The sequence below is a fragment of the Leptinotarsa decemlineata genome, unplaced genomic scaffold (genome assembly GCF_025532065.1).
Source record: "Leptinotarsa decemlineata unplaced genomic scaffold, Ldec_3_MD MMD2_tig00000157_RagTag_RagTag, whole genome shotgun sequence".
NCBI lineage: Eukaryota > Metazoa > Arthropoda > Insecta > Coleoptera > Chrysomelidae > Leptinotarsa > Leptinotarsa decemlineata.
The window spans coordinates 3,559,739-3,578,524 of NW_027412543.1; the positions used below are offsets into that span (position 1 = coordinate 3,559,739).

The 18,786-nt window shown below is 33.1% G+C and overlaps 2 protein-coding genes across 4 annotated transcripts in view; one reads left to right on the forward strand and one right to left on the reverse strand.

The window, feature by feature from the left end:
- The window catches only part of LOC111507257 (uncharacterized), a 63,926-nt gene extending 56,170 nt beyond the window's left edge, over positions 1 to 7,756 (reverse strand). Inside the window, exons 1-3 of one of the 2 annotated variants that reach the window (XM_074172742.1) lie at positions 7,607 to 7,739; positions 5,896 to 5,975; positions 1,087 to 1,246 (exon numbers count right to left, since the gene is read on the reverse strand). In XM_074172742.1, the coding sequence (XP_074028843.1) occupies positions 1,087 to 1,246; positions 5,896 to 5,910 (175 nt within the window). In that variant the 5' untranslated portion in view covers positions 5,911 to 5,975; positions 7,607 to 7,739. Of the gene's footprint in view, positions 1 to 1,086; positions 1,247 to 5,895; positions 5,976 to 7,606 lie in introns of both variants that reach the window. The other variant, XM_074172741.1, reaches the window with a different exon arrangement.
- LOC111512054 (microfibril-associated glycoprotein 4) overlaps positions 3,510 to 18,786 on the forward strand; it is a 123,672-nt gene continuing 108,395 nt past the window's right edge. Inside the window, exon 1 of one of the 2 annotated variants that reach the window (XM_074172737.1) lies at positions 3,510 to 3,622. In XM_074172737.1, coding sequence (XP_074028838.1) covers positions 3,602 to 3,622 — 21 coding nt within the window. In that variant the 5' untranslated portion in view covers positions 3,510 to 3,601. Of the gene's footprint in view, positions 3,623 to 11,445; positions 11,525 to 18,786 lie in introns of those variants that run through there. The other variant, XM_074172738.1, reaches the window with a different exon arrangement.

The window sequence follows — 18,786 nt, forward strand, 5'->3', positions numbered from 1 at the left end:
CTGATAAGTGTCTAGACCAAAGCTCAGTTAATATAACTTCACGAATCTAGTTTCTACCGAAATAGTTTTGGAAGAGTAAAGATAGATGGAATGCATAACCGTAAGCAAATGTCTTTTAATAAATTGATGGATGTTGCCGTTACTCTGTGGTGAAAGATCATCATGGAAGATGAGAAATAAAAACTTTCATTGTTTTCATACCACTTGTATTTATAATTAACGTTACTGCAGTTTCTTACTATGAGGACATTTTCAAACGGATACAATAAAGTTTATTGCATTAGATTTTGGATAACAATTGTGATTGAGTGCTCGAAAATACCTAAAATATTGACAGTGGCATACTGTGATCGTACACTGAGTCAGAAAAATGTATAGAAGTGATACAGGCTTTTTACAGAAGGTCGAGAAGATGTGAATGGTGACACTGACCCTGGATGCCCCAGCACATCAACAATAGATGAAAATGTGGGGAAACTGAAAAAAAAAATGTATGTAGAATCAACCAATTTATGGCGTGTGTATGACGATAATGCACCTGCTCACTCGTAATTGCTTGTTCATAATTTTTTGACGTAGAACAACACCAAGATCCTTAACCATCGTATTCACCAAATTCGGCCATCTGTGACTTTCTCCTGTTTTCAAGATTGAAGAAATTCGTGAATGGGCGGCATTTCGTGACAACTGAGACGATTTGAAACCGAATTGCTCTGAGAGCTCAAAGACACACCAAAAAGTCCATATAGGAACTGCTTCGATGATTGGAAAAAACGCTGGCACAAGTATATTATATCTGATGAGGACTACTCTGAAGAGGACAAAATAGAAATTGATGGTGCAGGAACTTAACAGAGTGCAATGAAGGCCCCAATATCTTGTCGCACTCGAGTAAATCTCAAACATTTCCTGTTAGGATTCCTTATCATGAAGAATGGGAAGTACTTAACTTTCATTAAAATTGGATGACAACTACTTTTTCGAAGTATACTAGCGATACGAATAGCGATACTGGCGATACGAATTTGAAATACCAAAAGTGTATACAAAGTGTAATTATCAACACCCAGTTTAATGAAAGCTCACCTTTCAGTTCAGGTTGCAATTGTGAACGGATAACTTCCTTCAAATCAGGATGCAAATTTTCATACCCCCCTTTAAGATGAATATCGAATAGTTTTGTCAGTGTGAACTCGTCGTCTTCTCCCTTTTCATCCAATCCAAAACTGCCAATCTTCTCATTGCCCTAGAAGGTTTAGAATATATCAGGTGAAAATTTCAAGTGTAACCAAAGAGGCCATAATAAAAAAGCAAATAAAATCATTATGGAGAACAAAATTTCGGCTGAATGAAGCCTGAAGTACCAAAAGTTTCGTCTGCTACTGCAGCAGATATCATCAGTAGTATACGCGTTGACTGTGAGGACGAAGTAGACGAAACGTTTGGTGTTTCATTTTCTATTCTATTCGATTTTCTTCACTCCAATCGTGAACCCGGTTGTGAAAGCTTATACTTATTAGCTTATCATATTATACTGAGATTTTTATAATGAATATTGTCAGATATGGAAGACCGTCATGAAATAATTCAAATCCATTCTAGCAAATTCATGAATTGAATGACGTTTCAACCTCAATTTCAATAATCTGAAACAAAAACACTCCGTTTTCACAATTCCATAATTTAATATATCAAATTCATAGACATCAAAATTTCAGGATATATAAATATAAAATGATCTCCAAATAGTTACTCAAATTTGTACGGAAACGCATTGAGAATTTTGCCTTAGTACGGTGACCAGAGCAAAGTTTCAACTTCTGCATTATAAATCTTTATACAGCATATTGAGGAAGGTCAAGATCATAGCGTATTCTTTGCTACTTTGAATTTTTGTATGTTCAGGAGATTACTCACTATTGTACTGTTGTTACTGTATTGTATTGTAATGGATTAACTTCTTACTTCGAGTAGTTAAATGGAATTAAAAAAATTCGAAAGAATTTTTTCTTTCGTGTAATTCAATGATTATATGAGAGTAGCTGTTTCAGGAGGACTTTCTTTCAGTTTGTGTCTGAAAGTTACTTCTTTGCATGATCTACACATTCATGTATAGAATTACTTATTTTAAAATTGATTACTTGCTTCCTTTCCTTGGGAGATTCCCTTGTTTTTTGTATCAAGATGGAGTAGTAGAAAGCCAAAAACTTTCTTTCCCAAAAATTAATCACTCCTAAAAATATAACCCCTTCAATTAAAATATGTAATTCTGAAAAATTAATGAAATTCAGTTGTGGTTGAAGAATGAATATTCTAGGTTTTACTTCATAAATGTAAATCAAAACGTTGGGATGTGGAATCTCATGATCCAACTGAATTTGAACTAAATCTAGAAATTATTCTTCTGCTTCACAAGTACCATTTACCATAGTTTCAGTTCGCCTTCATTGGATATTATAATGGGGGTGCTATTTCATTCGTTATTTCATGCATAATAACAATGATTAAAAACTTATTAACAATTCTGAACAAAAACCTTTGTAATTTTTGCAAACAAGATTCCTGTGTCTTGGATTGAATCAAATGAGCGGAAGAATGACATTACGTACTGTCATCGGAGTGGTAATGTTATGATCCATAATGCGATATTATACATATTAGTGCTGAGTGTCTCATTCCGAAACATCGATGTCCGCCAATAAAAAAGTGAAATTTTACTTCTATCATATACTGTTTAGCAATATTGCAATACTGTATATATTGTATAGCAATCCTGTGAATGATAACTTCGATTCCATAACACAATCTGAATAGAAAAACTTGTTTTTTGTTCATTCAGTGTTCATAAAAAAAGATATTTGTTTCGAAAGTATTTTTCTTTCATGTAATTGAATGGTAATATGGAAGCATTTATTTCGAAAAGGCTTTTTTCCAGGTTGTGTTACTGATAGTGTTTGAAACCTGTTTGGAGCCTTTCGTGTAGTAATGAATATTACTGGAGTTTTTTCCCAACACCAAACCGTTATTTCAACACCTCGACACCTAGGTGATCATCTTCTTCCGGACTAATATGTTATAAATTGATTCAAAATCTCTGAAAGCATCTGTAAAAAATTAAAAAGATTGGCTGAAAAATAACAATTACATTAAGCAAAATACTGAAATTACAATGAAAAAACTTACAAGCAACAACAAAAAAAAAGAACTATTAACACGAGCTGAAAATTAAAAAATTATTGACAAGAAATACAAATTAAAAATTGAAAGATTCCAAACCAAGTTACTTCACGATGTTTCGACGGTTAGTATTCATAATCGTCTTCGGGTGATAACAGTTATCACCCGAAGACGATTGTGGATACTAACAATCAAAACGTTGTGAAGTACCTTGGTTTAGAATCTTTAAATTTGTAATTTCTTGTTAATGATTTTTTAATTTTCAGCTCGTATTGATAGTTAATTTCTGTTTGGTTGTTGCTTGTCTATTTTTTCAAAGTGATTTCAGTTTTTTGCTCAATATAATTGTTATTTTTCAGCTAATCTTTTCAATATTTTACAGATTCTTCCAGGTATTTCAAATCGATTCTTAGTATATCAGACAATGGAAGAATGTAATGGTCAGGTAAGTCTAATGAATAACAAGCTATATAGCTATATAGTATAGTATAGAATCTATAGATATAGGTCCACCATCGTTATTCATAATATTATTACGTTTACTTATTTCTACAAGTGTGCCAAGTGTTCCTCATATCTTATTTTGATAGATCTCTTTGTGTATCGATAATATTTCGCATCGCAGTCCCTACATTTAATTTCGTAAATTCCAGATTTGTCCTTGCTAAAAGTCGAGATTTAGTTCATTCTTAACCTAAACTTTTTCTTTCTTATTATGTCATCTACAAGTCGAGAAACCTTTACTGGCTGTTACTTCGTGTACTGTACGTTTTTCTTTTGTGAACCTCTCATGTGTCAGAAAAAAAGTCAAAATAGAAAATTCAACACAGTACGTTTGTACTGTCCGCAGTGATGTGAAATGTCAGGAATATATATGTACGTGCTTGTTTCCTTCCTAAATAAATCGTATCAAAATACGATATGAAGAATATGAATAAAGACACATCTTGAAGGTATTTGAATTTGGAAACCAATTATTGCGCTTCTTCTGCCATCTCATCCAGATACGATTACGCATCACAAGAACATGCTTCCACCTTGATGAATTACACCTTGATGAATCTATTTTTTTGAAAGGTTCAAGTAGAACTTCGGAAGGAAATCATCTGGGATCGAATCAGTATCATGACTCATTCGGCGAAGAGTCTGCAATGCAATGAGTCCTCAGTTAGGGTAGCTAATATATTGAATTATTCGAAAATGGGGGTTAACTCTCCAACTACTCTTTTCATGTCAGGTTTGAAACTTCTGTCTGCTGGCACGAAGGGATATAGAGGATTGGAACATTTTTCCCTTAATTGAAGACCTGGCTATTTGATCTGGATATATACTGCAGTAAGCAAATCCTCCAATTCTATTGCAGTTCTACTTTAAATAGTAGCATTTCAAACAGAACTGAAAAATAAATCCCCTTCGAAACTATTACTTTCACATAAATGTTGAATTACACGAATGAAAAAAGACTTTTGAAACAACTACTTTTATATGAACATGTGCAATTATAAACAGATACTTTGATATGTTTCTTTTAATTTTTGGTAATCCGTTATAAACAAATGCATTTTCATTGGAATAATTGATGTTTTCTTTGATCTGATGATCAGATAACTGAATAATAATTTTGACAGAAAACGCATAAATAATTTTTCCATAGGAATGCATTCATCATATACCTATATTTTCAACAGTAAATGTCAATATTTAGAAACAACTATTTTGTGATGCACTGTTTCAAACCTTTGATGTGGTAATGAATATCACTGGAGTTTTATCCCGACACCAAACCGTCATTTCAACAGCTCGACACGTGTTAAGATCATCAAGTGATCATCTTCAAGAGACAGATCAAATGAAAAATGATCATTTGGTGATCGAAACACGTGTCGAGGTGTTGAAACAACGGTTTGGTGTTGGGATAAAACTCCAGTAATGTTAAACTTTTTTTGAATCGTCACTTTTACCGCTCTATTTGTTCAATTAATGAACCATTTCTAATAAGCAAATTATTTCACTTCATTTTCTCACTGATAAAGAAATTCATCATGTGATGCACTGTTTGGACCCTTGGGTGTGGTAATGAATATTTCTGGAGTGTCATACCAATACCAAACCGTTATTTTTAACACCTCGATACTTGTTTCAAAAACCAAGTGATCATCCTAAGGGGAAATATTAAGAAAAATTCATAAAAATAATCAGGGTATTGACAATGTACATCCGTCGGATCTACTGGAATTATCTTTTTGTTCAAAATAATTTTCCAGATGCCATGGTTGTGTGAGACTAAAACCGACGTCCAAAGCGCCTTTAGTAATATCTAATATAAAATGTTTTTGCCATACCAATAGAATTTAGTGGCGTTCAATACCAAAACTTTCTGAAGAATAGTTTGGATTTCCACTTCTACATCTTCATACAAAGAAGGGGGAAGATGGCAATCAATTTTAAAAATGGTAACTCTATACAAAGATGTGTAGATGATACAAAGAAATAACTGTCAGAAGAGCCCTCTTGAAACAGCTACTTTCATATGAATATTGAATTTCACGAAAGCAAAATACTTTCGAAACTAATACTTTCATATGAACACTGAATTATACAAAAAACTCTTTTATCTATGCAATTTGTCTTCTGAACATTCATTATGGAATTGAATCAGATATCGTTCATAGAATCGCTACACAATATAGTAATTGAAAGAGGTGACATTTCACTTACATGGAACTCAGTCATTCTCACTGTTGGACATCCGATGTTTCGCCGTGAGATACTTGCCTTATCGTCTTTCCAAACCAAATCTGGAAAACATTTTAGAATAAAATACAACTTTATGTCGTGTAGTGAAGGAAAACAATATATCACCTCTGAAAAAGAATGTTCCAAGAGATGAGTTATTATTACTACCAATGATAGTTTCAGTTTTCGTTTGATCTTGGTTGAAAATGGTCACTTGGTGATCGACACATGTATCGAGATGGTAAAAAACTCCAGTAATATTTACCAATAACAATGACAAATTGTCTTTTTACCAGGCTCTCTTACTTGCCCCAATTCGTGACTCAACTTAATTCTGCATAGGTTCACGAAAGACTTACCACTCGCAGGTTATACAGGTAAAAACTCAAGACCACCAGACGAAAGAAAATATAAAGAGAAAAAGATAAGAGAATCGGAATAGCGAAGCATATTCGGAAATAATCTGGTGATCACATTTGGTCGAACAGAAATTGTCACCAAGGAACTTCACGATCAAGTGAAAAATTCCACAGGTGATGAATCGTACCTGGTTTCCATCACTAAAACAAGATGTTGAAAACAGAAAAATGTGAACCTTAACTGTCGTTAGAAGTCGCACGTTAAAAGATAAGACCTCGTTAGTTCTTAGCTCGCACGTGTTTCGACTTCTAAGAGTTGCTGAGAAAACACATTTCAGCAGATTTTCTGCAGAAGATATTGATCACACGACTCAGACTTGGAATATATGTACATGAAATTCATAAATATTTCTTGATTCAACAAATCCATTTGATACAGGCTACCACATATTGTAAAATTACTTAGACTTTGAAATCTAGAAAACTTGGTCATAAAAGTGAATGTAAACTACATAAAAGATCTTGTTCTCTCACAGAACATGTTATTGATGGAAATCATGTATTCATCCATATTTTTCTTGATTCATCAGAAACATTTGATACAATCGTGGTTTCGTGGAGTTGTTCTAGAACATACTCAACCAGCACAATTCAGTAATCAAATGAAAACTCAAGTGAAGAGATAGTAATCAAATATAGAGTATCCAAAGGTTCTATGTTGGATCCAATATTGGTAATTATTTAGCCTAATGATTTATATCTTTTAAAATCTGGAGGCAAAGTCAATTTTTTTGCTCATGATATAGTCAGTAGACATACGGCCGAAACTTTAGACAATTTGAATGAAAAAATTGAATCAGATTTCATTATGATGGTTTGATGAATATCTGTTGATAATCCATTTTCAGAAAAAGATTTTTTCAAATTTTGTTTGTAGAAATTCTCCGTTGCATTTAGGAAACTCTACTCAATGTCGCAATAAAACCAGTTGATTATATTCAATAATTGTACCACAAACCCACAAACTATATAGTGATTATAGTTTTGTTTTGATTTCCAACTTTACTGTTATTAGCATTATTGTTATCAATTGAATGAAAAATATGAAGTTTCTGACTCCAAGAATGTGTAGATAATGATTTCAACGCGGAATAGAAGATTCTTAAATGTTAAAAATGTTTTTTGACATCTATAATTTACATTTTATATTGATCATGCTGATATTTTCAAGTGTTCTCAATTTAGAAATCTGATTATTTCATTCACGATTGAAAATTATACTTTTTTTTATATTTAGGATCTGAGATAAAAGACTAGGTAATTTTATTTTTTACCTTGATGCGGGCTGAATTTGGAATAGAACACAAAAACGCACCAAAAATTGAACACAAAATCAGACCGAGGGTCAACATGATGCTGCGGAGATCAATGAACGGAATAAACTCATCTTCGAACGGAAACTTTAGGAATATCGTTGGAAGGAAATAACTTCGCAGTGACTATACCACAAGTTTGCCCGCAAAATCCTGTTTTCGTTCATTAAGGAAACGAAGACCGTTATCATATCGAAATTGAGAGTATATTTCTGAAAACCAGATATATTTATTCTGAGAATTCACTGTAATGGATGTGAAAACTGTTTTATCGTGTTTAATAAAATTTTCTTTCGTTCTCATATCTATACTCAAAGTATATGTTAATTACTGGTCATATAACTGTTGAGTTCATGACTGTGTTCAATAATAATGTGATCAAGGCAATTCAGAGTTTTACAGCGCCTTCAATGAGACAAACAAAAAGAATCTTGGGAATCCTTCTAGTAACTTAGATAGTTCATTGTAAAAATTATTCAAGAAACACTTTATTTTGAGATTTCCACTGAACAGTTTCACACAAACGCCGCAGGTGTTTCGCTATATAATGGCTTCTTTAGGCGGTATGGATTTTCATCAAGTAACGGTCGATTTCATCACATATATAGTAATTATCCCTGGAGAATGTTGAACTGATCAATTTTTCTTGTACTTGAAGTGGATCAAACTATTCTGTTTCGAATTATTCGTAATCAGCCAGTCTGAATATTTCCATATTTTCTAATAGCAGGAGATTCTTATTTATTTGTTTTTTCATTCATAAAGAAATTGTTTTACAAACTTTAAATATTGTTTCAGTCAAATATATGGAATGGTATTTTTATAGTTCAAACGTGATTTTTAGAACCGGTATAACTTTTTATCAACAGATTGAGATAAGTCAAACACCAAATTTTAAGTAAAGCTTTGCACAATGTATTAGTGAAAACTGCTCCAAAATCGGCTAAGCCGTTTTTGAGATTAGCGGTGACAAACGCATAGACAAATGGATGAAAATTCTGAAATTCACTGTTTTGAGTTCTGTTAAGTTCTAAAGACTTCCAAAAATAGCTCCTTTTCAAATGTCTTTCATTTACAGACAGTGATCTATCAGTACATTGGTTTAAACATTTCTAAAGTTGAAATGAGAAAATGAATAACTGAACATTTTAAAATATTCTGTATTGCCGAAACTTTGATCGCGTTGAATTTCCGAAATTTTGGAATACCAGAACTGCGAAACTTTTTTCGGTGAGGGTTTCTCCAACTAAGTTGGCATGTTCAGGAGATGAAGAAAAATAATTCCCAACTCTGAAAATGGTCTTATATCTTATATGTAATAGGATACCCTTTCACTTTCTGACACACATCAACGATTTTGGGGAGGAATTTGCGGACAATTTTCTCTTGTAAGATCTCGCTAATTTCACCGAATTGATTCATAAAAAAGTAAACAATGACTGTTTGTAATGGTACCTTTTTTACTGTTCATGCCACACTTTGCTATTTTCGAACTTTCGAAAGTGAAAGTATCCTAAGTTCTTGCCTCATAAAATTAATGATTATCGAAACGTGTATAACGGGTATTTCCGACTCTTTAGGCTATTACTGCTTTAAATCAGTGGGGTATACTCAAAATCAAATGTGAACCAATGCATTTTGATCGAAGGAATCCATTAGTGTGGAAGGAATTGATTCAGCAATCTTAGACCTTGAACAGCAGGTGTAAAGATAATTTGTGCCCTTTCGAACATGTTCCAGGAATGTTCAATGCAGTTATTACCTAAAGAGAGCAGGGACAATGGCAAACCAATAATTTCGTTGAATTTAGCCGTTCTTGAGCAAACCCGGTTTTGTTCGGCCGAGCGTTATCATCCAGAAATCTGAAATTGCATTCCACATTCCAACGATAGTCTTTCACTATGCTATCAATGATTTCGTGGGCACATATTTCAGCTCTAATTCACCTCCGTAGAAAATTTCATTTCAGACCGTTATACCTCCAACTCCACTTCTTACATCGGCCATTAACCCTTGAAATTTTTGTCTCCAGAAGGTGAACAATAATGTTTCTTTACAGTCATCTTTTTCAATAATGGGCAAACATATTGAACATTAATGTGAGTACAATTGCATCACTGGTTGCCTGCAGCAGAGGTTGCGCAGTAAGCGCTTCTCGCCATAGGCTCAGCCTCAATTGACCCATTTCTACTTCAAGGTTCACATCAGCCGTGTGCAATCGTAACATGGCCATTAACGCAATCTCCTTAACGTACATGTCCTGAGGAGATAGACCAGTAATTAATTCCATTGCCGCGGTTGGTGTTATTCTCATGATCCTGTGATGTTCAAACAAGCCAGACGTAGTATTTGATATAATTTTTGGATGCCGTTGCTTGTAGAACTTTCGGGGGGGATCAATCCCCCTTGATCCCCTCCCTGGCTATGGCCTTGGAAAGTATCCTAAGTTCTTGCCTCATAAATCCATCTCAACAATTTTAAACAGTTTGCGACACCATATTTTTTTGATTCTCATATGAAAATGTATCATTTTAATTAACTTTTGACTTCTCTTTGAAAATGTAACAAAAAAATTAATGATTGATGATAACGAGTATTTCCGACTTTTTAGGCTATAACTGCTTCAACTCAGTGAGGTATACTCAAAATCAAATGTGAACAAATGTATTTTGATCGAAGGAATCCATTAGTGTGGAAGGAATTGATTCAGTAATCTTAGACCCTGGACAGCAGGTCTGAAGGCAATTTGTGCCCTTTTGAACATGTTCTAGGAATGTGCAATGCAGTTATTACCTAGAGAGAGCAGGGACAATGGCAAACCAATAATTTCATTAAATATTAGCCGTTCTTGGGCAACCCCGGTTTTGTTCGGACGAGCGTTATCATCTAGAAATCTGAAATTGCATCCCACATTCCAACGATAGTTCATTCACTATGCTATCAATGATTTCGCGGGCACATATTTCAGCTCTAATTCACCTCCGTAGAAAATTTCATTTCAGACCGTTATACCTCCACCTCCACTTCTCTTCCATTAACTCTTGAAATTTTTGGTCTCCAGAATGTGAACAATAATGTTTCTTTACAGTCATCTTTTTCATCAATGGGCCACCATAAAAAATTATTAAGATTTTATTTTCATCACCAATAGTAACTTAAAAAACAAATTAACCACACCCAAACAAGATGTATATCAGAATCTGGAAATCTCTCCCCCACCTGGCAACAGTGGAGAAAAAAAAAGTGTTGAGAAGCAAGTGAATCTTTACACTTTCCGAAATTGATTTACTCATTCGTTCTATAAAAAAAATGGTTCATTCATCAGTTAGTCACTCCAAAATATTTTCATTTCGATGGAAAATCGAAGTTTCAAAAATGACTGACGTCACTTCTATTGAGACTCATCTCCTTTCCACAAATACGTAGACTAATGCATATATCAAATAACTATAACGAAATTCCAGAAATGAAATATTCGTTCCGTGATATGAAATGCTTCTTTATCTCGGAACTAATCATCAAATCGATCTCAAGTTGACAATATCGCATACACAGCCAGTACAACAAGAATACAGGAAGAAGAAGAACATTGAATTGTGCAATATGAATGTTTTACGGTGTTGCTAAATTCATATCAAATGTTATTGACGTCACGACCATCATTTTTACTTGATTTAAATAAAATTAATGAAAAAAAAACTAGTTTCCCGCACAGGGTTACTAATTTCAATAAAATACGCTCACCTTGATGAGAATTTACATTGTTGCAAAAATATTCAGCAGAAGTAGTGAGTTCAGTGCTCAGATTCGTTGATTGACTGTTGAGGTGTTTGCATCGTGCTGTCTACCCAGGAGTTTTTGCGACGAAGTTGGATTCAGGTGTGCTCTTTTCCTACTAATTTTTCACATTTTCTCAATCTAAAATTTCATCATCTATAAACATAAAAGAAATAAACATTTTCTTACTTTGAGCTAATTTATAATCATGAGTGTTCATTCGGGTGGCGGTTCCCCGCCACCCACAAAATAATCGTTTTTGCCGGCTGATAAAAACTTGAATTATGAAGAGGATCAGGAAAATATTACTTTGGACGAACTTAATGATAGGGAAGTTGAGGAAATAATGAGTTTTAGTAACTCAAGGGCAACTCATTCATCAGATAAGGAAACAGAGGACGATTATAATGAAGAAAAAAGAGAAATTATTCTTTACAAAGAAAACGACCTTGGACCTTATCTGGTGATAGTAGAGGCCAACGAGACCTCAGGCAACAATATTGGTCGATTCAACCACCTAAAGATAGCAAAAGACATATGTGATTTGAAACTTAATCATATTATTAGAATTAAAAACAAGGGAAAAAATAAGATAGGGATTGAATTTAACAATAGGCATGCAGCCAATGATTTTGTTACAAACAAAGATTTAACTGAGCAAAACATTCATTCCGTATAATAGAGTAACATGTAAGGGAATTATTAGAGGAATCTCAGAGGGTATTCACGAGAAGTATTTAAAAAAATTAATCAAAAGTCCATATAAAGTTTTAGGTGTTAAGAGAATGAACAGGAAAGTGGTAAAAGGGGACACAATAGAATATCATGCAACTAGTACTATTCAAATTACTTTTGAAGGCATTAATCTCCCCAAACATGTAGAAATCTGCTACATGAGCTTTAACATTATTCCTTTCATTCCGCCAGTCACCCATTGTTTTAATTGCCTCATGTACGGACATACTAAAAAGAACTGCAAGGGAAAACGCAGATGTCACAGCTGCGCAGAACAACACGAGGATGAGGAGGGTTATAATTCATGTCAGTCTGTAAAATATTTCAATTGTAAAAGTGAATATCACAAAACTCTCAGTAAAGAATTTCCGGAATTTGACAGGCAGAAAAAAATCAGAGAAAAAATGAGTCTGAAAAACCTCTCATTTCATGAAGCCATTCAATTCTTTCCAAAAAATAACCACTTTAATACTAACAATATAACTGAATTCCCTACCCTAAGAAATAGATCTGAACCTCCCCCAAACAACATAATTACTACTTCCCAAAGAAGACATATCTACCATACAAACACAATTAATAAAAGAACCTTTTCTCAAACAATCAAAACTTCCAAACCTGTCCACAGTAATGATGAGATGCAAAACTTAAACGAATACCTACTATATCCAAATGGACAAATACCACAACCCAAAACAGGAGTCATGCTCAACAGGACTGCTAACACAAAAGCGGGAATTTCTCAATCTACTTTTAATGTTTTACATCATCCGAACGAGGAATATAATATTATTAGAAAAATGAAAGATTTACTTTCGGGACTTCCCGAAAGTATTAAACCAAAACTAATTAGTTTATTAAACACGTATGAATGGTTGAAAAATTCCCAACATCCTGACGAAACGAGTCAGGATGAATACTAATTAATTAAATCAATCTAACAAAGGGGAACTACAGGGGAACAAGAACAGTACATCAATGATAATCATTCAATGGAATATTCGAAGCATAACTAGTAACAGAGATAATCTAATTAAATTAATTGATGAACATAACCCAGATGTAGTAATATTAAACGAGACTTGGTTAAAAAAAGACACTTTCAAATTAAATAATATAATATTTTCAGGAAAGACAGGGAAGATGGATTCGGAGGTATAATTACCTTGATTAAAAATAATATCAAAGTAACTGAAATTAAAATAAACTGGGACCAACAAGAAGAACATTGTCAATTCATGATAACAAAATTTAAGGACATTAATATAATTACTTCTTACATAACTAGCAATAATATGCCTGACATTAATAAAATTAACCGCATGCTGGAAAATCTAGAAGGAAACATCATCTGGATATGAACGGACACCACCCTTTGTGGGGTAGTAGCTATACTAACAAAAATGGTAAAATTATTCACGATATATTAGAAAGAGATGACCTCGTAATATTAAATGATGGAAGTGCCACAAGGTTATACTATCCCCAAAATAATAATAGCCCAATAGATCTCACAATTGTATCAAACCCAATCGCCCTTCAATGTCATTGGAGGGTATTGGAGGATTGCGGTAACAGCGTTCATTATCCCACCATGTGCACATATCAAAAAAATATTTCAGAGTTCGAACACAACAATAATAATTCAGGAAAACATAGAAATTTAAATAAAGCCAATTGGAAAGGATATTATGATACGGTTCATAATTTAATTGAAATTAATGAAAAATACACATACGAAGAACTAATAACAATCCTAAATCAGGCTGCAGATACTAATATACCAGAAAAAAATACCACTTCCACTCAAAAGAAACCTTCGAATCCGTGGTGGGATAATGAATGTGACGAACAAATCAAAATCAGGAGGGATAAACTCTCATTATTTAAACAATTCCCCACTCTAGAAAATTATATAATAACAAAAAAAAAAACATAGCCCAAACTCGAAGATTTAAAAAAAGATCAAGTTTTATTTCATTCTGCTCCACCCTAAATAGGGAAAGTAATATTTCTCAAGTCTGAAGAACATTAAAAAATTTGCTAATAACTCAGTCACGTATAGTAATAACAAGAAATTACCTAACAGTACAGTTGCTAAAGAAATTCAAGACAAACTCTATATATGTAATATATCTCCAAAGTTCACTTTACAAATAGGAACCTCAGACTCGGATCCATTTTCTCTTCCAGAACTCAACCTCGCATTGCAACGCAGGAAAACCAAAACAAGTCCAGGGTTAGACGGAATTTCTTACAGCATGCTTACGAATGTACCTGAAATATTCAAGATCAAATTATTAGAAACATTTAATGAAATACTTAGGGGGGGTAATATACCCAAAGAGTGGAAAGAATCGCTGATTTTGTGCTTACTTAAACAGGGCAAACCTGACGGTGAAACCAATAGTTATAGACTCATAGCTCTAACCTCCTGTCCTCTGAAATTATTAGAAAAAATAATTAAATTCAGAGTAGAATGGCAAATAGAAAATAACAATACATTATCATTGTATCAATATGGGTTTCGTAAAGGTAAAGGAATTATGGACAATATATCACACTTAATAACATACATCCAAATAGCATTTGGATTAAACCAATCAGTCATAGTGGCCTTTCTAGACATAAAAGGAGCGTATGATAATGTAAATATACATAAACTATACAAATACCTTTTGCAGTATGGAATAAACTCAGATATCAGTAATTTTATATTTAACATATTAATGAACAGGGAAAATATAATTATGGACAATGAGGGAGAGAAACATGGTCCAGCAGTAACAACCAAGGGTCTTCCACAAGGGTCCCCACTTAGCCCTACCCTGTTTAATATTTACATTGCTTCACTTTTTCAAATAATTCCTAATCACAGTAAATTAATAGCATATGCGGACGATTTAATAGTAATGGTGTAAGGATCAGATATTTCTGACATCAATCAAAAAATTAATAAAACCCTAGATATTATCCATCAATGGATGGATCATCACGACCTGACCATTTCACACGACAAATGTGAGGGTATTTTATTTATTAAAAAAAATTCAAAATAAATCTCTTAATATAAAGATAAATAATGCAACAATCAATTTAAAAAACGAGGTTAAATACCTAGGTATGATCATAAATTTCAATCTGAAATGGGATAAACATATAGACTACATTACTAGAAAAGCAAGTGAAGGACTTAATGTTCTGAAATGTTTCTGAAAAGTATGGTAGGGATCTGATCCCAAAACAATGATGCTAACTTACAAGGGACTAATACAATCACATTTAGATTTTGGCTTCATGTTCTTCAAACCCACCACTAGAAGAAACTTAAACATTCTGAACAAAATTCACAATCAAGGGCTAAGGTTAATAACAGGTACAATGAAATCCACACCCATAAACGCATTACTAGGGGAAACTGGGGAAATAAAATTAGAATGTAGTCAACTCTTGTTAGCCTCCAAATTTCTTACATACAGACTGGCATGCAACTCACCAATAATCCAACTTATCACTACCCTTAAAGCAATCTGCGATGAGAAATTAGGTTACTGGAAAAATAGAGAAAAACCATATTTGGTAATAGTATTAGAAAATCTACAACCTTATAAAACTTGGGTATATACTAATGAGATTCCTCTTTGTTTTAGCTTTAACTTTAAGACCTACACACATGAAATGACAGTATTAAATATAAATATGAAAAAAACAAACATTAATAATAATATGATATTTGAAATAGGCACTGAAGAATTTAAAAATCAATATAAGTTCGTATATACAGATGCATCCAAAAAGGAAGGAAAAACGGGTATAGGGATCTTTATACCAGATATAGATTATTCCTTTTCAGCCAGGGTCAACGACATATTAAACATATGTGAAGCAGAATTAACAGCTATCCACGAAGGTATGATGACATGTTTAAGAAAAAATTTGAGAAAAATTCAATACTTACGGACTCCAAAAGTGCATTAGAAAAAATCTTGCTGAAAAAGGTCACTTCCAAAATCGACCACATTAGTCTTTCGATCAGGAATATGGCATATCACGCCTCTTTAAACAATATCATTTTCAAATTTGCATGGATACCTGGACATTCAGACATCATAGGGAATGAGAGAGCAGATTGTTTAGCAAAAATAGGAACCAACTTGAACATCCCATTAAAATCAAAATAGACAACAACACAATATACTCGATTATAAAAAATAATATCGTAAAAAACTTTAAGTCGCTATGGGAAAATGACATTATAAAAACAGGTAAATCCTATAACAAAGTCCATGAAAAATACCCCAGTAAAATAGCATTATTCTCCCTACCATACATAGATAGGAGACACATCACCACCATAATACGGATGAAAACCGGTCATTGTCATACTAAAGAACATCAGTACAAGTTAGGAATAGTTGATCACCCATACTGTGAATGCGGTCTAGTAGAAAACTTAAACCATATTTTCCTGGAATGCCCTATCAATGTTATCCCTAACAGAGATATTTATTTTGAACTTATTAAACATGGTATTAATTCCCCCTTTAACATATTTCAAGTTTTTCGTAATCTGAATATACAAATCACAAAGATTCTTATCAAATTTTTAGATTACAATAAAATCAAACTATAAACCTTTAATAAACTAAATTCCTATACTTAAACTCCATCATATATCCCAGAACATTTCGTTTGTGTATCTTTGTCAATCCCTAACATTCTCATAGAACGAGAAGAAGTAGACGAACAAACACTAAGAAATCGACAGCATGATTCAGAATTAAAATATAAGGGTTGTTACTGAGTGCTAACCCAGACAAGGACAACCCCCCGTATTGAGCTGGCCCCAATTGCGCCTGAACAGGAAGCATCGGCCAATAAAGAAGAGAGAGAGAGTTCAGTGTTGTAATTCGTAGCGATAATATCATGATATGCGAGACTATAGTCATTTGGGGTATCGTGAGTGGTTCGTTCTAATCATTCAATAGACCGGTATGTGTTAACGATGGTTTGAGCCCTATGGACGGATTATTGATTTCTACTGCGTACCATCCCTAACCCGTGTTAGGAATCGCACGTTGAGAGATAGGACCCCAAGTATCCCTAGCTCGTACAACTTTCGACTCTTGAGGATTGTCAATTGTGGGGGGGGACAACTTGTTAATGAGAAATAAATTTCAACAGCAGTGAAAAATTATTATTTCGGAATATCTGATATCTACAGTTCAGTACAAAATAAAAAATAAGTTATACAAACAAATTTCACTATCGACAGCAAAATGGATATTCTTCAAATTCAAATAATTTGACCCTCAAATTATTGAATATCAATGTTGACAAAAAAGATCAATTATTTTTTTGAACTTAATGCATCAATATTCTAATTTTTGAAGTTTTCGCTTAAACTAATAAATGCATTCATTTGAATAATGAGCAAGATTCAATTTGACAAAAAGTGAATTGAAAGGAATCAGTTTCTCAAATTCAATACAAATATCTCAACATGGTATTTATATTACTCAGACAAAGAAAATATCCAGTTAACTAGTTTAGTGATCCAATAATTTTTCTGAAGAAAGGTTGGTTGGTAATATGGTTATTTCGTTTCTTACATGTCGTTTCATGTTGGTGTTGTCTGGTAAGTTTGCCTGTTGCGATGTTTTTTATGTCTGATGGTTTTTGAAATAGTAATATTATCAAAACGTAGAAACTCCTTTTTGAGCTCTGAAGAAGAATGAAATTAAATTGGAAACGTTGGCAGGAGAACAATTGTTTAAAAAAATTGATCCTGTTTCACCACCAACCTTTATTCAAAGAAATTATCTATTGAAGGAATCAAAATACCAAATTCAAACAATGTTCTTTTCAGTGTGAACAGTTTTAATGTATGTATTCAATTATTTTCTCTCTTTAAAAATATTCACTTCTTGTATACTGACGGAGAAACGAAGAAAGGTTTCACTAGTGAAATTTGGATATACATTTGAATTAAACGGAGTATATTTTCAGGAGAGATTAACTTTCGGCCAAGAAAAGGTTTTGGCCTTCTACTTCTCCATTTTTCTACAAAAAATGTATGAATCTATTCATATCATCGATGACATGGGTATATTCAACTTATCCATGACATGAAGTCGTGATTTCATTATTAAATTGAGTGATTCATCTTGTAATGTTATCCCAATTGGTACTGAACACGTAATAAGGCAAGTGTCTTATTCCGAAACATCGATGTCCGCCATTGAGTATGTCAGTGTTCCATGTAAGTAAAATTTTATCTGTTTCATATAATTTATTGGGCAGCTATCATGTGAATGATATATGATTCAATTCCATAAAAAATGTTTGTAGTATAGACTGAACAGAAAAATATTTTTGTATGAATCAATGTTCATATAAAAGTAGTTGCTTCGAAAGTATTTCTGCTTTCGTGTATTTCTATGTTAATATGAAAGTAGTTGTTTCGAAAGGTCTTTTTCTTTCATTTTGTGTTCGAAAGTTACTTCTTTGCATGATATACCCATTTTTGTGAAGAGTTCATTATGAAATTGATTATTTTCTTTCTTTATTTGGAAGATTCTCACATTTTTTGTATGAAGGTGAAGAAGTATTGAACTCACATGTTCAGA